The sequence below is a fragment of the Molothrus ater genome, chromosome 1, assembly GCF_012460135.2.
Source record: "Molothrus ater isolate BHLD 08-10-18 breed brown headed cowbird chromosome 1, BPBGC_Mater_1.1, whole genome shotgun sequence".
NCBI classification, from domain to species: domain Eukaryota; kingdom Metazoa; phylum Chordata; class Aves; order Passeriformes; family Icteridae; genus Molothrus; species Molothrus ater.
This window is the reverse complement of record NC_050478.2, coordinates 24,692,997-24,716,988: the sequence shown is the minus strand read 5'-3', so window position 1 is coordinate 24,716,988 and position 23,992 is coordinate 24,692,997. Positions and strand designations below refer to the sequence as shown.

At 38.3% G+C, this 23,992-nt stretch overlaps 1 protein-coding gene across 3 annotated transcripts in view; it reads right to left on the bottom strand.

Annotated features, from left to right (window-relative positions):
• LOC118701286 (probable acyl-CoA dehydrogenase 6) overlaps nt 1–23,992 on the bottom strand; it is a 75,920-nt gene that overhangs the window by 14,878 nt on the left and 37,050 nt on the right. For all 3 annotated transcript variants that reach the window (XM_036405926.2, XM_036405933.2, XM_036405920.2), the window contains exons 3-5: nt 15,123–15,252; nt 11,150–11,256; nt 4,485–4,652 (exon numbers count right to left, since the gene is read on the bottom strand). In XM_036405926.2, coding sequence (XP_036261819.1) covers nt 4,485–4,652; nt 11,150–11,256; nt 15,123–15,252 — 405 coding nt within the window. The remainder of the gene's footprint in view (nt 1–4,484; nt 4,653–11,149; nt 11,257–15,122; nt 15,253–23,992) is intronic.

The following is a 23,992-nucleotide window of genomic DNA, read 5'->3' as shown; positions in this document are numbered from 1 at the left end:
TGGCCACATGAGGGTTCAGCTACCTCCTCACCCTGGGCAGGACTCCTTTATGTTGTTTGTTTTTTCATAGCTACAAGTTCTTCCCTGCTGTTGTTCAGATGCAAACATGGCTCACCCCTGTGCCACGAGAGTTTAACAGGCACCCACTGTTTTCCCCTGGCATTTCTCCTGTGTTCAGCTTTTATCTCCCTGTTGATCTGGAGCTAATTCAAATATTCTGGGTGAAAGTCAAGAATGTTTCAAAAGCAAAAGGAGGACAACAACATGGCATAAGGATTTGTGCATAACACGTTAATTACATCTGACAAGTCTGTAGGTGTAGCAAAACAGTCCTCCAACTCAGCATATGTATCTTTGCCAGAAAACCAAAGCTTTTTACTACTCATGTCCATGTTATTCCAACCAGCTTTGTGATGAGAAGGTATTCTGTTGTTATTTCTTTTCGTTTTCAATCCTCTACTACTCTGTGGCATGGCTCAGTAGAACCTGGTTGGTCACCACAGAGATTGTTCTGGTTCCTCTGTACTTGTTCATATCTTGCTATTCTTCACAGCTTTCAGAAAACATCTCTTTCTGAACTAATACAGACATCTCACCCTTTACTCACAGGAGGCCTTCAGACATATGAAAATTACTTTGGTTTTGTAGGCAGAAGAAGTTGGCAGTCATTTCCTTCAAAGTTACTCTCTCTGGCTGCACTAAATAAGGTTATGGAAATTTTCATTTCTTCACAGAGATGAAATACTGAGATTATTTACAAACGCCAAGACTTCTCTGAGAACAATGTTCACACAGACTTCCACAAGTTCCACTCAAGATTTTTTCTCCACCAACCAAGCTGTAAACAGATTATGTATTAGGAAGACTTGCTTTGATATATGATCAATGCAGGAGTAAAATCAGGACAGCTGTATAAAAATTCTTGACTTTTGAACTGAAAATTATCCAGTAATTTGTACTCAGTCAGCCAAAAAATAATTTGTGGTTTGTTTCCATATTAAAAACATAGCTAAATAACCACACACTGAGCAATTTAGAAGCCCAGATGAAATCAGGAACATTGTTTCCCGTTGGAATACTGCTATTTGGTTTCTTTGAGAGTTGCAGAGATCATGTATGGTATAAAGCCAACTGGTTTTATGTAATCACTGCTCCTCAGCCATACGAAGATGCACTTACTGCTCTTGTTAGTGGGTGGTTTAAAAGGACTCTTCTCAAGAAAGCAAAACTGCTGCCAGTTCATTATTACATTGCTAAATTAATCCTGTTGTTTACTTCCCAGATCCACATACAGCAAATACCACTGAAGAAAGCTCTTACAGGCTTGGTTAGTGAGCTAAATGTGTGATGATTTCTATCTGTAATTTTTCCAGATTGGGTTGTGGTTCAATTTTCCTGGGTCCAGCAGCATCCTCCTTTGTCATGCCCTACCAGTTTCACTTGCTCTTAATTCATGGTTCTCACCCACAAGGAGATCAAGCTGCATCAGTCTCATGAGATGCCCCTTTTGAGGCTATGCTTTACATTGTGGAAGACAGTCGAACATAATCATCTCTTTGGCCACTATGGGGGCATCAAAATCTCCCTTTATGTAATTATCTTCCTTCTCTTCCTAAGGGGTACTACAAATGAGAAATTACCAGCAGCAGTAGAAATTACTGGCCCAGGTAAGTCCTGGAGTTCATCTGTATTAAATAAATTACATGCAATAACTCACAAATCTGAACTTAACAAGGCCAAGCACATGACTTACTAGAATCACCGGAGCAGAGCCATTTAAGCTACTTGTACCAGTATCATTGAGATGGATTGCTATTTCTCTGCCTGGGCAGTTCTTCCCAAGCATCTTTGATTTTTCATTTTCTCCCATTCCTCCAGCCTTTTTACAATCTCTTTTATTTCCTGTATTCTATCTTGAGAAACAGGCAGTTGCTCTCTCCTGACACCATTTAGTGCCATTACAAATGGAAACAGACACATTTTAAATTGCAATCCAAGAAACACACTCTTTCTCTTTTCATGGTTGCTCTTCTCCTTATTAACTCCTCCTTGCGATCTCCCCTAGAGCTATCTGAGGACTCAGAGGACAAACCAGAGGACAAAACAGTTACCATATCAGGGCTGCAAGCCATTTGTCTATATACCTTACACACATTTGGCAACTTGCTAGATTCTCTTTCATTATATGAAAAATTCAGCTGCTTTTTTAAGACATTGCTATTGTATGAGGAGTATTCACCTAATTTGGATATCTGTTGTGGATCCATGGTGCTGTTATCCAAACTTCCTTTATGAGAAATGTATTCAGCAATGTCTGTCAAATCTAGACCATGATTTGCTTCAGCCCAGATTAGAAGAAATTTTAGATTAAAATTAGAAGAAGCAAATCCAATTTGTCTAGCCAATAAACTATCAATTGTTGAGGTTAATAATTCAGTTTGATTTTTTTTCTATCTCTTTTTCTTCCCACCACACTATATAAATACAAAAAACCTTAGATTTTTAGCAAAAATACACTGCAGATCCTTCCTTACCCAGCCATATAGGCTGGTGCCTGCAGAGGTGAGTCAGACATAGCACATTTGCTCTCCACTGCAGTTGTTTTTGAGCTTTGACACACATACATCCCCAGACGTTTGAGAGTGCATCATTCGGTGATGTCCTCCAGACACTTCCCGTACAGCCTTGGTCTTCTGCCCTCCACGGAGCACAATCTTTAGCAGACAGACATCCTTAGGATGTATCAAACCAGATGGAGTTTCCTGAAAAATCTCACTTCTGATATGACTCACCCGCAGAGCACAATCAACAACCTTAATACTTCATTTCAAAAGGTCACCAGTCTTGGTACTGTGACCCCTTTGGAGATAAGTATGTGTATCATCACAGAAGAATTAGAACACATGCATTTTGAGGAGCACAAATTTTGTTCCTAGGAAGACTTCTACACTTCTGCAGATCAGAATAAGGTGTCTCAGACAATTTCTGTGCTCTAAATCTATTTAATGCAGGTAAAGAAGGTCTGTGTGTAGGCTGTGAGATCTAACATCTCCCCCCTCCTAGAGCTATGACAACTAGTGTCTTTTTGGAATAAGCCAAGTAGCCAAAAAGCTCTAAGTCAATTTCTATGTATTTTATCTGCCACCAACTGTGGGTCAGTTGCTTTGTTGTTTTAGGAAGATTGATCTCAGAGAAGAAGTACTGCATTTGCATTCTGACCCATCCATGAAAAATCACAAGAAGGACTTCACTCATTTGTCAGCAGATGGCTGAATAGTGAATTTACCTGGAAATTCAGAGCAATTCTGGCTGTAAGTTACATGTTTGCTCATTGCTTCTCAATAATGTTCACAACTAGTGAAGCAGCTCAGGTCTGTCTTCCATGAGCTCCCATTCAAAGCCTGTCTTGCATGAGCAGAGGTAGTAGAAGCTCACAGTTCACTCAGAACCTACTTGATTCCCAAGGCAACTCACTTGCTTGACTTACTCCATGCTTAAATTCATTTAAAAGACATTCCCTTAAGAAGCTCTCATCACGCTCTTTTGCAACACTGAAGACCTGGGTTTTGTTCTCAGTCTAATCCATTAAGTGAACATAGATTCATTCCCTTCACTGTTATGGTGTGTTCCTACATGTGAAATACCAATAATGGCATATACTTTGTGTGTAAAATACTCTGAATTGAATGAACAAAAGAGTATAAATATCTTTTATATAAATATATTAATAGACATTATTCTAGATTTAATAACTATTAAATTGTATTAAACTGGTTTTTTGCATAAAATAAACATTAAAAATTAAGTATTAAATATACTATATATTATATAGTGCATAAATTAATATGTTGCATATTTGAAAATATTAAAATGAATTAAATGGTTTAAAAACTTTTGAAGAGGTGTCAAAACTGCAAAAGATCCCCACCAGCACAATCTTAACTGCATCCTGTCTGGATGATGATCTCTGTGCATATAGCACTCATCCATTCTGTGAGGTCTGCAGATTACTCAGGAACAGACACTGTGAGGATGTACCACTGAAACTGGTAGACTTAGCTTGGGAAGTATTTATTCCATGTCTTCGGCTGAATTGCTTGTCTTGTTCAAAACCAAGTTGCTATTTCCAGGATATTTGAATCTTTCACTCCAGCCCACATTTAATTCTTAGACTATTTTTTAAATTTAACTGATAATAGTGTCCTGGTGAAGGGATCCCTTTGCACAGCACAGCCATGAAACACCCTGAATATGCCTTCAACTCTCTTCAGCAAGCCCACCAGGCTTGAGAGGTATTTCCCAAGTTTGAAATCTCTAAACTCTTTATCCTTTTATTTTCATACGGATATGAATAATTTCCATGAAAATTTATCTGAACAACTTCTCTAGATGTATTTTTGGTTGAACACCTTTCCTTCTTGTATTAGGCATACAAAGAACACCAATAAAATCAAATGAGAAGTCAAAGAGTTCTGTGTTATTACCAGGTAGATTCATTGGCAGACATATGAGAGATTTATTTTGATGGGGAGGTCCTTCGCTGGTGTTTGCCAGGAGGCACATCCAGTCTGCCTGGCTCCCGGATGTAATCCACATCTTACCACCATTTATGACATATTCATCGCCCTTTCTCACGGCCGTTGTCTTGATATCTATTTCAAAACACAGGAAATGAAGGGTTATTCTTGTGAAGGAGGGGTATACCAGTCCAGGTATGACTGGTCATTCTCTTGCCCTCAAGACAGAAAACTATTTGGTTCTCCCTCTTACTCCCTTGTCCTATAACTCTTCCAGGCCATAAAGCAAAGCAGTCTAGAAAACTCTTGGAAGGCAAGCCAGGAAACAGGACTAGTTCTCCCACCTTCCTTTAGGTGGAGTCTTCATCCCAGTGGATGAGAGCAGAAAACTTCCTAAGTAAATGTGGGGGTCAAAAACTTGGGGGAGAAGCATTTCACTGTGAGGTGATCTGTTAGAGTTTCTCTTACTGTGTGCCTTAGTCCTGAGGAGGCCATTTATTCCAGAGTCATGACTTAAACAAACACAAACCTCCATATCTGTTAATGCATAAACAAAAATCAACATGCATTTCCTGCATGCTCTTGGTCACAGTGCTGCAATACCTTCAAAGCTGGTAAGCTACTGAAGGCCAAGTCTGAATGCAATGAGTGTGTGGACATGAAGGAGTTCTAAATACCTGCTATTTATACACCCTGGCAAAAAACAATCTTATTTTCATCTGCAAATGGTTCACATCATGCTGCAAACAGCCCTAGCTGCAACAGCCAGCCAGAGAGAATAATTAGTTATTATTTATCCTCCAGCAGAGTTTCCAAAGGGCTCCCTTCTTTTCCCTGAAACTGAACTTTGACAAGAGCCCCAGTTGATGAAGACTCTCCAATAGATATCCGGCTGTAAGTAGGGGATGGATAAGAGAACCCAGCCACACTCCTAATAGCACCTGTGAATCTAACAAGACTATGAAATTCATGAGACCATCCACTGAAGAGGGATCATAGACTTGGAGGGTAGGAGTCAAACACCAAGTGGAATGGGCAGGCATCTTTAAGTCATCTGGTTACACTTTCATACACAATCACCTCAGTCTGCACATGCACATTCTTCCCTGGGGATCTAAACATAAACCAAAAGCAAATCCAAGTATCTGATCTACATTTAGGAGGTAAACTGGGACTGAGGTCAGCATGGCTGAAAATTTGTCTTGTTAAGGAAGGCACTGGAGAAAAATGATGGGAGAAAATCATATAAGGTAGAAAATAAGGAAGTATGGGATTTAGCTATGGCTAAAGGAACGTAAGCGAGGGAAAGAGATGGTAATCATGTGGATAAAACCAGCAGAAACAGAGGAATTTATCCAATAAAAAGACTGTGGCAAATCTATCCAAAGGGCTCAGTATGAAATCTGTATAATAATGAATGCCAAGAAGCTTAAGTAATCTAAAGTACTGGCACTTATAATACACGGACACAGACATTGGACACTCACATACATGGAGACTAAATAATAATGGAAGGACACACAAGAGCTGGAATAAGAAATATGACTGTACTGAAATGGTGTGCAAGGATGGGAGCATACACAGTGATTTACATCACACATCCCTTTGTTGTGGAACAGCTACTGGAGAGATTAGATAGAAGTCCCATAGAAGGCCTGCAAAGGAACAATGAGCACTGTGATGTTACCACAAATGTAAATAGTTCTTGTAGGCATGGCGTCACAGGGGCCTAACCACCCAAATACAGATTAAAGAACAAATGCCTTACTAATGAGAATGTTCAAGTACTACAGATTCAATTGTTCACAGTTTGCTTCAAACACTTGAGAAACAACAATTTCAAATGATCTTGTGAATAATCATCTCTTTAATTAGAGATGATTAAGAAAGATGATCAAATCAATACATAAGTTTTATGTTTAAAATATAGCAGGCTTTGAAAACCTACTTAACAATTTACTATGGTCAAGTGGACTCAGGAATATAGCTATGAAGATAATTTGGAATATTTGACTAATTATTTTTCCTGACAGAGCCTATCTCTGGGAAAAGGCTACTTCAGTGGGTGCTCCATAGCTGATTTTTGTAGGCACACACCACTGACTCTCACAACTTCTTACACAGCATTCTCTGAGGAGCCCTTCTAGGAAAGAGCACAAGGCATCACCAGAGGTGAATGACACAGCTGGTGCCATAAAAGCAATGAGGGCTGGTCACATCACTGTTCAAATCACACTTACTCAAGCCTCAATTTTCTTCTGTACTGCACTTGAGTCCAGCCATGCACTTAAATAGATCTGACTAAAGGTAAGGTTGGCTTCAACTTTTAAGGTCAGTATTACAGTCAAAGATAGGCAACACACATCCTTAAAGTAAAATATGAAGAACACATATCTTAAATTTACATCATCAGCACAGGAAAAAAAAAATGACCCAAAACTTTAAAGAAATGCCTTCAAGTCTAACTGAATGAATAATCACTTCCAAAACCAGGAAATGAGTAGCAGGAAATGAACAAGATTAATCAGGAAAGTAAGCTACAATTTGGAGTTTAGAATATAAGTATTGCAACAGGTTGAACTAAGTTAAATCTTGCAGATGAAAACCAACAAAATCAAAGAAGATTGTGGTGGCAAACAAAACTGTTTCAGTCACAGAAATGAAAACAGGATGGGAAAAACATGAGGCATATAGAGGATACTTCAAAAAAAGAAATATTTCACAGGAGATTACAGACAGATTCAAATATGGTTGACAAAGCAAAACACCTACAAGAAAGGCTGAAATTAGTGAAAACAGAGGTTGTTCGTTTTGGCAATCCGCACAGCCTCAAAATACATTTCGAAATAAAAAATTCAATTTACCCATGGTATCTTATTTAAACCCAACCTGATTTATTATGAAATAGGATTTTCTAGAGAAAAATCCTATTGGACCCAAGCAAGTGAAATTAACACTACTAGGTAACTATGAGTTAAAATTTGAAAATATAAGAATTAGGACAAAAGTGGAAATGTGCATAAGGAACTTGGCAAAGCAGAAATTGCATCAGGTTACATTAAAAGAAGTTCTGATGTGCAGGGAGAGTACTAGTTAAGCCCCTCCCTGGATATCAGCCTCTGGACAAAACCTACTGAATTAATGATCTTTAAAAGGACAGGAATACCCTACTTAAATTTGTCTGTGACACAAACTTGGGAGACATCACCAACACAACTGAAGTATGGCCCAGCAAGAAAGGAATGATCTTGAGTTTTCAAATTCAACATGGTAAGTACAACTACTAAGACACGAAGTAGTAAAAGTGATTGCTAAATCCTGAAGTGTTTCAATAGCAAACTGGTAATGAGGATGATCCACAGTTAATCACAGGATTCACAAGTCTGCAAGCTGTTGTGTAACATCATGTATTGGAGAGTAATACTTCTGCCAGGGTTGGAAATGTATTTGTGCCACTATAGACACCATGCAGAAGTCTGGGGTTTTATGCTCAGAAAAGACAACCTCAATCCAGAAAAGCAGAAAGGCTGGATTCAACTGATGTTGTAATTTAATGTGTTTTTATTTTGCAGGTTATAGTTTGATTTGTTGTTTGGTAGTTTTTTGGGCTTTTCCCCCTTGTTTTTGGAGTGACACAGACTTGTTTTTGTTATTCAATTGAGCCAGGTGTCGGTTTATCTCTTTGCTACTTAGCTACTTTTCTGCCAAGTTTCAAACCCTTTCCTCCCACATCCAGTTGTTAACCCCTCCTGTCCCAAGCAGTTTTCCTCCCTTGTATCCCTTGCCCTTGTTGTGTTCCACCCCCAGTTCTCCTGATTAGCTGAACATTGTATCCACACTTGAGACCTGCCCCCACTTTATAAGCTGTTGTTTGCCCCCAGCTCATTGCCTGGGCCCTGAGACTCAGGGAGTGTAACATCAAATAAAGGAACCCAGTGCCACCCCAGGCCCGTGCTGCTGCTGTGGCCTTTTTGTTCCACGTTGCGCCTCCGCTGGTACCTGGGATCCTGCAGAGCCCCAAAAGGGGGATTGTCACCCCCCCCACTGTCACCATCTAGCTGGAACAAGCAACAAACTAAGACAAAATGGAGAGGATATTTATGTTGAAGAGGTAGACATGAACAGTGTTGCTAGCTGCAGATACCCGAACACAATCTAAAGATAGAGGATGTGTATGTGAAAAGCTTTTTTCCATTATGTAGTCTTATATATACGCACAGACTACACTCTATAAATTGTGGAATCGGAGTGAGATGGAATGTGACAAAATCATTCAAACTGACACAAATGTTTATGCTTTGTAGTACCAGAATCCTGAAATTAAAGACACTTTTTGTACCATCTGTACTGTTCTGTTTTTCTTCTCAAGCCATCTCTGTGCTAGTTTTGGTGCACATGGGTGACCATGTGACTACTATGGACAACATAAAATAACTACACACTTGAAAGCAGACAGGTGTTCCTTCAAATTGACATGAATTTTGTATTAGACTAATATACACGGTCCTTTTCGTTTTGTTGAATTCTGAATAAATTAGTTTGAGGCACATTTCAGTTCTCATGTAAACATTGTTTTTGTTTTCTGTGTTCATATCACCTTCAGTAACTTTGGAACTGCAGGAAAAAATGTGAGAGATACCTTACTCTGTGTCATTCTTCTGGTTAAAATATATTGGCTCACATGGCAGAAGCACATCCCTGACTTTCACATGTGAACAGCTGCCATGTCCCTTCACTTCTCGTAGGGACACAAACATCCCAATAGCATGAGCAACAAAAGGAAGCACCAAGTGTAGTTTCACACACCTCAGTCTGCTTTACAGCTGGGTCATCTGGAGATGGTGCAACTCAGAACACAATCTATTGTTGCTCATACCTAAATTGTCCATTTAATTGCCCTTCAGAAGCACTGTAAACTGGATTTGGCATTTATGTCAGGGATCAAATCTTCCAGGACAGGGGAAAAAGTATTTTAATTTCATCCTGCAGTGTGTCTCCCAGCTGCAGCATAGATTCAGTAGATAATCCTTTTTGATTCCAAATTGGTTTTTAACTGCATTCATCTAAGTGTATCATACCACTTTAACTAGATGATAAACAAGATGCTGTTCAAGGAATATTTATGTTACTTATTATCTGGAACACTGCATCAAAAAAATTAAATTCCTATTTAGAATTTTCTGATGATCATCTAATTAAACTAGAGAGGTGTTTATTAAAATAAATGATGTTATATTTCTTATATTAGAAAAATTCAATTTTATAATTACTTTAATATATAAATTATTAAGTGCTATTATAAGATTTATTATTTAAATCCTAATAATATTTAAATTATAATAAGCAATAATGCAGTTTAAATAATATTGAAATTTAACATTTTAAATGTATTATTTATAGTTATTAAGTATTCTTAATAAGTAATATTTAATAAACATGTCTACTAAAGTTATGGAATTCTTCTTATGAATAAATTCAATTAACCCAGAAAGGAAAACAGCAATAAAATATGCAGGAAGATTTAGTGCCATTATTTCATTATCCACATTAACATTCTTTAAATCTACCTGCTGCAACCCTGCTTGAGCACTGGATGTTTACCTATTTGCCTTGAAAAAACAACAGGAGTTTGCTCATGGAGATGGATATAGGATTCCTCGGATAAAAAATGTCTGTCATACATTGGCAAGCTTGTCTGCAGGAAGATGTCTCAGTAATTTGTAAGAACACAATATGGTCAACTTGGCCATGCTCTGTCCAACAACTAAACCTCTAAAAGTGGTCATTTATCATTCCCTTTTCCGTGAAGTCCATGATTCATCATCAGAGGAGATATATTTTCTTTTTCTACTCTATCTGTTTTGATTTCATTTTTCAAATTTTTTACTGCCTCAGGCACTTCAGAATAATAGTTTAATTTGTCCTGGTTTCTAAACATATTCTTCGACTAAACCAAAAAAAAAAAAAGTTGCATGTAAAGTAACTAAATCATAAAGATAATAGATTTGACATTGCAAATTCTTCATTAGCTCTAAATAAAGCAATCACCAATTAAGAGATATTTTTGCTTCACAGGAATGACAGAAAGGGGGCTGAGGTGAAGTAAGGATGAACAAGGGGAAATCATTCTGAAAGTGATGCTGTCATTTTCAGATCAGAGAGGCTCTGTAGTTTTCCCCCATTCAGTGGAGAGGTCTTTGTCAAGGCAGCCCCAGTTCTAGTCCAGCTGAACAGGTTCTGTACCCTGTCAGGACATCTAGAGTTGCATGACTGAACATGGCTGTGCAGCTGATGAGGTGCTGGAATGCTCCTGCCAGCTGTGAGCCTGGGCAGAGCAGAACACTAGAAGAAAACTAGGGCCAGCATAAAAGCTGCATTAATCTGTTGTGCTCAGCCTATACAGGGTTACTCCATTGATTCACCTGACAAATATGTTAAAATTGATTGCTTTTGGATGCATGAGAAGGATGCGTTGTATTCCTGGAATGTTACTTTTTGCCCTCACCACACCAGACTTTCCTTCCTTTTGTTTCTTAGAAAGGATGGGGGCACAGTGAAGGGTCAGGAAAAACAGATTATTTCCATTAAAACATCAGGCTGTCTAAAACTGACGGTTTGCTAGGTTCACTTACTTGCGACATCTGACCCAGCTCCAGCTTCACTGATTCCCAAGCAAGCCACAAAATCACCAGCTATAGTTGGTATGAGGAACTGTTTTTTCAACTCCTCAGAACCAAACCTGCAACAATATAACAAAAACATACAATATTAATACCCTATGAAGGTAAATTTTATTCAGAAGTTAGTTACAAATTTTTTTCTACCCACGCATTGATCAATTAATACCCTCCAAAGCTGTGATTCAGAGTCTTCACCAGAAGTGCAGTCATAATAATTTCAAAGAAGTTTTAAAAAGCATTCAGGCATCTTACTCCCACAGAAACATGTGGTCTAGATGGCCAAAATTCATCTTCATGACTGTTGCTTTAAAAGTTCCAGATCTAAATAAACATAACCCCTGAGGATTCCTCTCAATGCTCCTGCACTACTCTACAACCACCAGGATGGAGGACCTGGTCTGTTTTCTTGAACCATCTCTTTGCCAGGTTTTAGTAGTGACTGAAAACTTTTGACATGTGATGGCCACCATCTGCAAAGACCTGTATTTCAATTATTTATATTTCACATCTACATTTAAATCACTCAGTAAAATCCATTAATGCTTCTTCCAGCTGTTCTTTTATCTCCACATAAATAAAAGGGGAAACAGCAAACTCTGGATGGTATTTTAACACAAAAATTTCACTTGGCTGTATTTAAATTCAGTTAAGAGGCACACACTGTTTTTCTGCTGTTTAGAAGACTGTATCCATTCAAAATATGCTACATCTCATTTCATGCTTGATTTGTCCTAATTAAGATTCACTGACTTCTTCTTGCAGTGTGAATGGTGAGTTCATGGTCCAGTTCTCAGACCTTTCTTGTGTGACTGAAAAATTCCTTGGGTCATGAAATGTCCTATGTGTCCAGGAATCCATAAATCCAAGCTCCTCCTCAGCCTCCTCTTTGTTGTGAGGCTTCTCAGCTCATCATTGCCACTCACCTCCTAAAGCTCACTGGGGCCTCCTTCCAAAACATTGTCCCAGTTTTTCCAAAGGAATGGTGCCATTCATTCAAGCTAAGACTGTCACCCCCTCCAACCAACCCTGGTACAAAGGACATGGGACAGCCGGACAACAGACTGGGTTCTGGCAGACACTTTCATTTGGGGCACACAAGGAGCTTAATTCCTAGTCCTGTCCCTGCTAAAAATCACAGCAGCAATCCCAAATAAATACAAGAAGCAAGTTTGGAGTTCCTTCCTCTATCATACTGGAACTAAGTGTCCATGTCTGTTAGGCAGCAAACTTTGTTTTTCAATTTTCCATGGGGCCTGATCAAGTATGATTTAGATTTAGATTTACCCATAGCTTCATCAGTCAAAAAAAACCCCAAACAGCCCAACCATCAACATGGAAAATCAGATTATGAGAGCAGATTGTGGTGATTTTTGGCAATGCTTTCTAATGCTTGAAACTTTGCTAACCTTTAGCATTTCAACCGAGGATTTTCACAGCAAGACTTTGCTTAGAATAATATTTTTGGTTTGATGTCTTTCTTTGTTTTGAGTTCCAGAAAACAGCTGAATTCTTTCCAAAAATGTGGTTATAGAAGATGTTATTTTGTAATAAAAAAAAAAATAGTTGGGCAACACTATATTCAGAAGATGGTGGGTCTCTATGCCTTGCAGGAGACAGCTAGCTTCTTGCTCAGCTGCTAGCTTTTGTGTTAAAAAATATGCCGCTTTTGTAAAATTCTACCCATCTTAAATTTGCTTACTATTTGCCTATGAACAACAGGGAAAAAAAAAGTAAAGTTCATTTCCTACTGCTGAGATAAGCAGCTCTACACTGATTTGATATGACTACAGATGTGACACCCTACAGGCATGTCTACAAGCTCAGGGAATGCCTATCATTCACTGCCTCAGCTAGGAGCTGCTTTCTCCACTCTATTTGTGGGCAAGAAGGGCAGCATTATATCTGAATGCATTTGAAAGACCTGGCAGAAAGTTATGTTCCAAACCATCAAAGGTCAGATCACTGCAGTATTTTCTATTTAGTTCTTAAATTTAGAAAGATTCCTGTATTATATATTATATATCTATATCCTGTAGAAAGATTTAGAAATTCCTGTAATTCCCAGAATGCCCTGCTTCACTTAGGGGATTCTGGGAATTACAGGAATCACATTCATGGAGTTAGTTTGTAGGCACTTAATATGTGCTGGATGAATGCTTAACAAAGTCCAAGGTTACGAAAGCCAAGAAAGAGCTACAGAGGCTTTTTTAGGGGTTGATGGTTGATTCCCACATCATTGTTCGATTTGTGCAACAACGCACAGCCAAGATGCAAAATCTGACTTATCTCTACAAACATGTTTAGGATCCCCACAGTATACAGATACTTCTAGAGAAACCATCCAGGGCATTGGTGCCATTTGAATCCATGACCCAGGACAAGCAGTTGGTATTCCCACTACACAGCATGAGGTAAAGAGGCACACAGGCAAAATTTCCTGTAGCAACCAGCTTTCTCTTTTCATTACCAAGTTTCACTTTTACATGTGTGTGGGGGACATTGTACTGTATAAATAGCCAGTGCAATTGTCTCAGTGGGGGAAAAATTCAATAATGCAGATACAAACTCAATTAAAAATTTCATCAAGTTAACAATTTCACTGTTATTTTCCAAGAACTTCCACTTTAGGATTTCACTAGCACAAATATGCATAATTTCACAGTTTTACTACAGCAGAACAGAGTAACAGAAGGCCAAAAAACTGCAATGGAACAAAATCCCATTTTCTTTTACCCATAGATTTTCTTTAAACCCCTGAATAAAAGGCTGTCATGGGGTCAAGGTAGTACTGTCTGAAGTCTTTTAAAATACTATTCTTATACTCAGTTGGACTATAGCTAAGCCACTGTTGCAAGAGACGTACTGAACTCCATGCATTTAGCAAGCTTTTGTTGCATTACACAAAGGAGAAGAAAACTTTAAGAAAAATCTGTAGTAGATGAGACCTTCAAAGTCACACATACAGCAGGATAAGCAAATGTCAAGGGAATAGAGCTTATATTTCAGACTATTCAGCAGATTTACAGGCATTTCCATTCAGAATGGGGAAAAAAAGTCAACAACCTCCTAAAAATTACCAAAAAATCCCTAAAATATTCTTCTGAGTAAAACATCCCTTCTTGTACATCTGTTTAGAGCAGAGAAATTTCTGATTTCAACATAATTATTAGAATTTAATTCCCACCCTCATCTTCCAGAATTTTAGGTGTATCCATATTCCAGGGACAAACTGCTAGATCAGCCAGTTGCCCCACTCTAGTTTTAAGAACTGCTGTTCTGACACAAAATATCTGCAAAACTCCTACATGAAGAAGTTGTTAACTTTTATTGAGGGAGGAAAAAACACTACAAATCAGATAAAGAAAATGCAGGAGCCTAAATGATAGTAAGTGAATAAAATAGGAACACTGTTGATGAGAAAAAGAAAAGTTATTAATTGTCTAGAATGGGCATATTTAGGGACCATGATATATGTGCTACAACTTTAGGACTGATACCTTGCAAAGATGCAAAAAGAACAAGTAAATTATAAAGCAGAATTAGACTGATCCTAATAATTACAACTAAATGCATTCTTAGTATGACTGCACTGGGATATAAGAAAAAAGACAAACATGAACAAATTGGATTCTGGAATTAAATTTTTTTAATTGGTTGTGGTACCAATATTTCATGTTTGTAAACATATCATCTACTACTCAACAAGGTTTATGTTTTAACATATAATCAATATAACTCTAGCATTAAAAAAAAAAAAAAGAGAAAGTATTTTCTTCCCTAAAGCAAACTGAGAGAATTAGAGAGTAGCTTCTTTCCTCAGGCATTACTGAGTAGCAACTAGGCAGTAAATCTACACAGTATTGGTGGTTTTTTTTCTACTCATGACAACTGGGTTTTAGGCTAAACCAAACTTTCTGAAAATTACCTTGTAAGGGCAGGGGTAGCCATGCCAGTTTGCACTCCAATGGCCATGGGAATACCTCCACAACGGATATTTCCCAGCTCTTCTGCCACTGCAATATTATAGGAGAAGTCCAAACCCATGCCGCCATATTCTGAGGAAAAAACAAATCTGTGATTCTCATATTCTAGACTGGCATAAGTAACAAGAAAAACAGCAAAAAAAGATGTTACTGCAAGGATTTGCCAACTGCCATTTAACTGCTAATTTTTAAGTATTTCATAATTACCAGCTTCCCTTTCACAAAAGCAATACCACATTATTCTCTACAATATTGAGAATTGAATTGAGAATGACACCTGCTCTAATTATCTATGTGCACATCAAGTCACCTCAGTATCCTAAGTAGCCTCATTACTTTTACTGGAAACAGCAGGAAGAAGTGACATGCTGTTGTAAATGATACCAGAAAGCAAAATTATTCTTCCCAACAGCAAGGTCATATGAACAAACCACACCACAAGGTAATAAGTGCTTCTATTTCCCCATGATAACACCTGACACCCGCTCTCATCACACAGTGCAATCCTCTTTCTCAGACACAGCAGCCAAGTCAGCATGGAGTGCGACCACACATAGATTGTGTTTCTATTCTAAATTACTGCTGTAGCTCAAAATTCATGTTAGACACAACTGCAGCACTGAATGCATTTATTCCACACCCTGCAGCCGGTCTGTGCAGTGACTAAAGCACTCTTGTTCACAGGGAGCTGACAAGCTGGGGTGCTGGCCTGGTGCCAGCACAGCCCATTGCTGCCCCTCTCCCCCCAGCATTCCAATCTGCAAATTCAATTAAAGAAGAAATTATTCTTCACCTCATTCCCATGCCCAGTGCTGATAAACCCACTACATAGTGAAGCACAGGAAAAGGCTACATTGCTATGATGGATGAGGTAATTTTTAGCTGTGTTAAATAGCTTACAGTCCAAAGGAAACACGGTGAGAAAGTGAAGGTTAAGGTTACTACTTGACGTCAGTAGTTGACTGAGCAGCTTTGATTAGATAATGCTGCCTCTTTTTTTTTTTTTCTTTTAGCTCCTTTGAAGACCGGCTAAGAAAATTTCAAATAAATAGATACAAACCCTCACCCCTCACACACACAATAAGGGGCAGATGACCCTCACCTGTTTTCACTTGCTGACCTCAAACACTGAGCACACCCTTCACTGACCTGCTCTGAAGTTTACAAAAAACACCATTAAATAAAGGTCAAAACACCACAGTGCATATAAACATGGGGCTTTGCATGCTATCATCTGTTTCCTAAACCCACAAAATCTATCTGTATGCATCCTTTCTTTGCTGAAAGGAAAAACACAAGAGGAAAGGCCAAGCATAAAAAAAACCATTTCTCCTTAGGTCATACTGAATAGTTTAGACTGTCAGAATTAAAAAAAAAAAACAAAAACACTAGTTCTCCAAACTTTTGCTTGAAAACAATGTTTCTTAAAAATACAAAATAATGTTCCTACTGGGATCTTAAGCAGTACAATGAAACATCAGCAATATGTAAATGAGTTTAACATAACAGATAATCTAATTTTCTTGCCTTTACACAGCCCCCAGCAATAAATAAATGCTCTGAGGAGCAGTAATGTATGTGCCTGTAAAGGCAAGACTATTTAAAGAAATCTGGCATGAGAGAGACTTTGCTAATCTGAAATGGATCTATAGCAGAATTATAATAGATAACCTCAGTTCTAGCACCTCACAAATTCTTTTCATTAGGTTTTTAAAATTTTATTTCCAATCAGTCAATGCTTTTATTGTCAGACTACTGTTATTACTGATTTTATCTTTAATTTTGTCTACCAGGCAGTTATATTCCCATCTTTCACTTAAATTTAACTGATCAAAACCTTAGTTTATTTTGATTTATCCAAAGTAACTTCCCAGAAGAAAAGCTATGCACAAAACTGACCCAACTTAGGCTACTTTATCCTAGTATCCAGGTTAGAGACATTCTTTGTCCATACCACATCATTGTATATTACCACATAACAGACTCTTCTTGTTCTCATTTGAGATAAATTACTAAGCAGTACACTTTAAAAACAAAATACTGCCAAGGCAAACTTTTAAAAGGATAAGAATGAAAGAATTTCTGACCAAAGGGAGTAAAGGAGCAGAAGGAAGCTTTGGGAGCTGAAGGTGGAGAGGGAAGTCCTGCTGGGTAAAGAGATTATAAAATCCCAAAATTTTGTAATCTGGGGATAGATAACACAAGAGACAACCACAGATGCGGGTAGGAAGGGCAGAAGCAAATGGTAAAACCATTAATCAGACCACAGCTAAGCTTTCATCACTTCTGCTCCAGGAGCCAAGAAGTTAAAGTTTCATGGAGAAATGTGAGTGATTTGATAAACAATGATAGGGAATGTCTTTCTGAGCCCCCCATACTTGATCAAGGTGGAGACTGATTTGTCAGTGCAGTCTGTGCCATTATTACCCTGGTAATCCAGGTAATTTAGGCAGTGGCTAACCACAGTTGTGTCCCATCTCTTTGGAGAACTGGCCCTCCACACTGAGCAAGGCTGCCAGTGGTGTCACACACAGCATTAGCAGGCAGGGCTGGCTACAAGCACCAAAGAAATTTCCTTTTTTCCTCAGTTCCTAGTGGCAGCCTGGTGCTCGCAGACCCATTGCCAGTGCTCCAGACAGAGATTTTGGGACTGGTCTGAGCACATTTCCCTCCATGTCATGGGACTCAGCTCTCAGTCTGAGACAAAACCACCAAGCCATTCTTATTTCCATCTCCTTCAGTGATGATGGTAAATTTGTATGAAATTAATGTTCAATTTTTATTTGGAAGAGAACTTACTCTTTTTTGGAATAACGCTTATTTGCAAAAAAAGGCAATATGCTGGTGGTGGTAGGTTTGTATTCGCCAGTCTCATCAACAAACACCACTTCCTGGAAGTATCCGTACTATGATGTAATGCTAATAGGTCAATTAAATTTTAATTCAGAAGAGCAAACACCATGCCTAACATAGGAGTGAAAAAATTTGGTGACATTTTTGATGAAAATCCATAGTGAAAGAAACCAAATCAATTCCAGGTTTGATCACTTTAGAAACATACAAACAAACACACACACACAATTTCAAAAAATAAACAGCAAAAAGCCCACACCAAAGAAACTCCACATCAAGAATAACAAACTATATTTAAATATTCACATGTAAAATATTTCTAAGGTAAATATTTTATTTTACTTTAAAATGAGATGAGGGACCTTTAGAGCATTGTTTGGCTACATTACCAATTTTAATTTGCAAGAAAATTAAAGTAACAAAGCACAAAGTAGATTAAACTAGGCAGCAAGTCTAATGCACTATTGCTTTTATAGCTGAAAATGGGTAGAAAGAGGCAACTCAGCTACGTTCAAATTGTTACAGTTTTGATGATAATAGCACAACTTCCAGCTGTTAAATGGCCTAATATAATATCTCATCCATTGTTGGATTTCAGGTTCTTTTACAAAGAAATTAAAATATAAGGCCCAAAGCAGAGAGCACAGAAACATACAAATAAATAAAGATTCTGCACTGCAGCCCATGGGCAGGACCCAAGCTGCAGGAAGGAAAAAGTGTGAGGAGGAAGGAAGATAAGAGAGGATGTGCTGTGGACTGACTACAACCTCTCATCCCCATCCTGCTGTGCTGCTTAGGGTGGGGAGTGAGGTGGATGAGTCAGGAAGGAAGAATGGAAGATGAACCTGGGAAGAGGATGGTGGAACATCTTGTTTTAATTTGCTGTTGCTTCTCACCACACACATCTACTTTAACTGGCAGGAAATAAAAATAATTTTCCCCCTGCCAAGCCTGCTTTTTACTGTGATGGTAACTGGTGTCCAGTCTCCCTGACTTTCCTCGACAGCCAGGCCTTGGTATTGTATTTTCTGCCCTGTCCTGTTGAAGAGGGGGAGTGAGTTAGTGGTTGGCTAAGATGAACCCACCACACCACGGTCAGTACATTAACCTATTCCTTTTAATTGGATCTCTGCTTTTCTACCAACCACCACCATCACATTATTTTACTATTCCCCAACCCACAAAAGCTCCTTATTTTATACAGACCAGCAAATTTTCACGTCAAGTTTGTAGATCCTGGCAGTGGAATAGGTGCCAAAAGAACACAGTGAATCTTAAAAAACATTGCTTTTAAAAGACACAAGTGTACATTCTACTACATCTGACAATTTGGGGTATCAGGAGTTTTACATATGAATTTAGGGTAGACGGCACAAATGATGCCCAAAATGACAAATAAAAGAGCAAGACATGATCTCTAGTTGCAACAGGTCAAAATGGAAGCACTGGTGACAAAACCAGTTGGAAAAACAAAGGCACAGAAAGTCTATGAAAAAGAAGTCATAATGCCAAATGAGAAGCTTAAGTCTTTCATATTTTGTGAAGACCAGAGCATTTCTTTCCACTTGTTAAAGGTCCCTGTTCAAATATGACTGTTCCATGATGAGACAGGCTTGAAGTCTCTAGTCAAACATTTGTAAGAGTTTTCAAGTGTCTCTATTTGGAATTTGCTTCTGAACCCCGTCTAGTAGCTGTTAATGGGAATGACAATATCTGTGGTGAAAACAGCCTGTAAGTGAATTGAAGCAAGGTGAAACAGGTGGTCCTCACAGCATTTGAAGAATTTAAGTAAGCCTGGATAAAGGGATGGTGATAACACAATGCAGCTGTATTCAGAACTCCATGTTAAATGCTTAAACCTATACAATTGGTCTTGTTTGTTTACATACTTTCCAAAGTTTCAATGATGTTTTTGGTGTTTACCTACACCAAAGAAAATCACTCAGTATTATTTCTACTCTGGGCATCTACCTCAGTGCAAAAAAACCCCAAATATTTGCTCTCAAATTTGTCAAAGACAAAGCATGAATCGAATCCCAGTTTGGAGATAGGTCTGAGAGACTTCTATATTTGATATTAGGATGACAAAGCTAATTGCTAGTTTTCATCACAGCCTACAATTTTAAATCAACAGAAGCAAAATTTAAGTGCTCAAACCTTGTTCACCTGTCATAAATATGGTTCAAGAATTTCAACTCCAGAGAAGTACAAAGTGCCTTGAATCTACATAACTGCAAATGTCATCAGGCAGGCAGTACAGAAATCCACATCATAAGTCTTTTCCTCTGCTTTATATTGAAGGGATTTAAAGAATTACCAAGGGTGTACTCTTTGTCTTGAGGAATTTCCCATAAATCCATTCTGAAAAGTTGAGACTGATGACGTGCAGAAAATGCCCCCTGCCTTCTTGGTTATTTGCATCTGGCTGGGTGTAGAGGAAAAAAACCTCTCATTAAGAGTAACAGAAAAGCAGTGAGTCCACTATAGTCTTGTTGAGATTAAGACATATGTATTATTAGGCTATTTTTTCCCCCCAGATCAATTCACAAAAAAATCAAAACAAAACAACAAATTAAAAAAAAAAACAAAGGAAAAACCTCCAGACACAAACAAACCATTGTAACAGATGCAAAGTTCCTTTTAACAGATTACCTTAGTAAGAGATATCAAACTCCCCCAGTTTGAATGAAATTTTGTCCCAAACCATGAAAAATTATAGTGCTTCATGATTTTATTTGGTTGATCCTAGAAAGATCACAGTCACCTTCAGCACTTGCTCTCTCACAGACACTACTTAATCCAAAAATTTCAAGACAGGTAAGGATTTATTCTGCTAACCAAACTTCTAGTATCACTCATGATCTAGTAGCCCTCAGAAAAGGAAAAATATGGACTGGCTTTTCATTACTTTTCAAGCACTCATGGCTGACATCACAACTACAATCCCAAGAGCAATTAACAATGCAAAATATGTGTTCCTGCAAAACTCCTCCTGTACTCTGTATTATTCTGTGCTGTATTCTGTGTTCTGCTACACACATCATCACAGTTGCCACCACAGAAACTAAATTTACTAAGGCAAATAAAGTGATTGGGTCTGTGCAGGACTATTGTAGATTAAGACAGATCTACACTATAAAATAAAGGAGAAACTTTCACACAGTGTAAGGATAAAAACTCTCCTATAACACCACCACGAAATACCACAGAGGAACTTGGCAGTGCCTGCCACTGAGCAGATAAATACTGCTGCTGAGTAAAGATAAATGCACCACACAGACCTGGCCCCAGCTAGCATGGACACATTTTAAAAGGGTTCAAAGCTGTATAGGACACTAAAAAGCCAGAGTAGTATATTATGAATCACCAAGTTGCCAACACCTGCACTTGCTACCCTCTGATTTCTAAAACATCCCTCAAAAATTTGTAAGTTTTCTTCATTTTCTAAGTGGTTATGCAGAATCACCCAGTGACATTGAGTTAGTAATCACATTTGCATAAAACTTCAAACTCAGAAAATTATCAGCGCTCTTAAAAACAATATCACACAACCCCCCAAAAATGTGTACAAACAATGTTATGGGGGAGGAAAAGCTAAGCTGCACAGTACAATAGAATAAAATGTACACATGGCAACATAAGAAACATGATGTAAAAGATGTAGTAGCCAAAAAAAAAGAGGAAAAAGAAGATCCAAAGTGCACACAGCCACAGGAACCAGCTATTGCATCAGCTCGAAGCCAGAGAAAAACTTTAAGCAACCCCTGGTCACAGACTCCTCAGTTGTCTTTTGCCTGGAGTTTTAAATGGAGTTTATTTCCCACCCACTCAGGTCTGATCCAACATCTGTTCCAAAGAATTGGACTTGAATCAAAATAGCTTACAGCTTTTTCTTTAAGGTTAAAGAGCACAGATCTCAATTATTGTACATTTAAAAATGTCAAACTAAATGCCACAGCATAAAGAAAATGAAATAAACATCAAACACACAGGAAAATGAAGTCAAGAAATATAAAGGCTGACTATCACCCTTCCTGAGCTCCAGTGGAAAAGCCATGTTACTTCTCATGGGGATTCTCTTTGGGCAAGCTCATAAACAAATCATAGAATGCATTTCAAGGATATCACCTTTGCAACCTGTCTGCTGCTTGAGATCAGTCAACCAGCAACAGCTGCCAGCCTCCTTACGTACATCGAGCACACACGTTGCTACCAGCCTGCTCTAAGATTTGCTTGCAGATGCTCAAGTAAATTCTCTGAGTCAGGCATGTCCAGCAGTGAATGCTTGCTCTCTCCAGCTTGAAGGTGGGCACCCTTCTGATGATCAGACCACCACTGCAGCAAATCCTCCAACAACATGTGTGTCCACTGCAGTCCTCCTGACACAACCATAAGTCAGCCCTCAGAAGCACCAAAATCTGTCATCAGCATCTGTCAGCCCCATGTAAAATGTGCTCTTCCTCCCAAAAAAAGTCTGAACACCTGTTCTTCTGTCTTAAACATAGTTGTTCACATTGAACAGGTAATAATTAGTCCCACACCTGTACAAGGATGAAGCAGGTACGTAACCTTTATGTGTTGCTGGTGCTTCTATTCAGGACTCATCCTCTCACATGGACTGCCACAAATTCCTACAAAAAGTTTATGCTACTCTGCATCATGGCAAATTTTCTTCCAGTAGGATCTTAAGTGTGAATGCACAAATAGATAGTATAAGGAACATACAGTAATGCACAGACATTCAACCATCCATAAGTAAACAGGGAAAGAAAATGGGAATTGACTTATCAATGGGTAACCAACAGAGATACCCCAAAGAACATACCCCAGTTTAAGCACAACAGAGAGAAGAGATGAGTAACAGGACTGAATACAAGTATGTAGATTTGTAAGGAATTTTTAAAAGCTGGATGAAAAGGAGTCACCGTACTCGGCTTTGTAGCTCTCTATAAACAAAAAAGCAGACTTACTGCATCATTTCTTTCAGGCATCCAATTACTTTCATTCCTTTAATGTATCAGTGAATATTAAAAACATCATTCTGTTTCTTCTGAGTTCCAAATACATAAATAAATAAATAAATAAATAAATAAAATAAGAAGCAATACTAAGTGATTTAAGGATTACAGTTTTATTACATTTGCTACTTATTAAAATTTCTATGCTAACATTTAATACAAAGACTAAATATTTATCAGCTGAAAGCTATGTTTAATTTTCTTCCCTACAAGATCATTTATTCCAGTCCAAGATAATAAATAGCTTGTTGGAAATTCACATTTGTCTGATAGGAAAACTTTAGACACTTAATATGTCACACCCAAAGACATAAATTTTACTAGTTCACACTTCCCAAAAATTTCTATCTACAAATGGAATAATAAATTCAGAATTTTAATTTTGGGCAGTGGGGGAAGAAACTTAAAAAATGTTAATTTGCAATAACTTAAAAAAAATAAATTCATAATGTGTGCACTGAATAATGAAATAAACTTTGGACATGCTCTGGAGCTAGCCTGGCCAGCACAGGGGTTATAGTTCAGTAGCAGCAAACTTGGAACAGGAGTGCACTGCAGGAGGTTTCCACAAGAATTCCTGATCAGCACAGACTTAAAGGACTAAATGAATTTCCATTAGAGTTTCCATTCATGGCTGACTTCTTAAGTCCTTGAGATGTTGGGTCAGACACCGAGAAAAAGGTAACATGCCATCCTAGAATGCCTGCCCACCTGCAGGTCAGCATAGTCCCAGCACAGCCACAGCCAACAGATTTTTAAAGAGACATCCATCAAGTAATGCTGCAGCCAGAAGCACACCCTCTGTCATTAGATAATTTCCTTGTTTATAAATTCTCTTCAGCTGGCAACATCTGCACCAGTACACTGACACAGCCTTCAGCGTGGGCAGGGCTGGGGCCACCACTCCCACTGCTCCTTGTCTCTGGCAGCTCCCAACCACT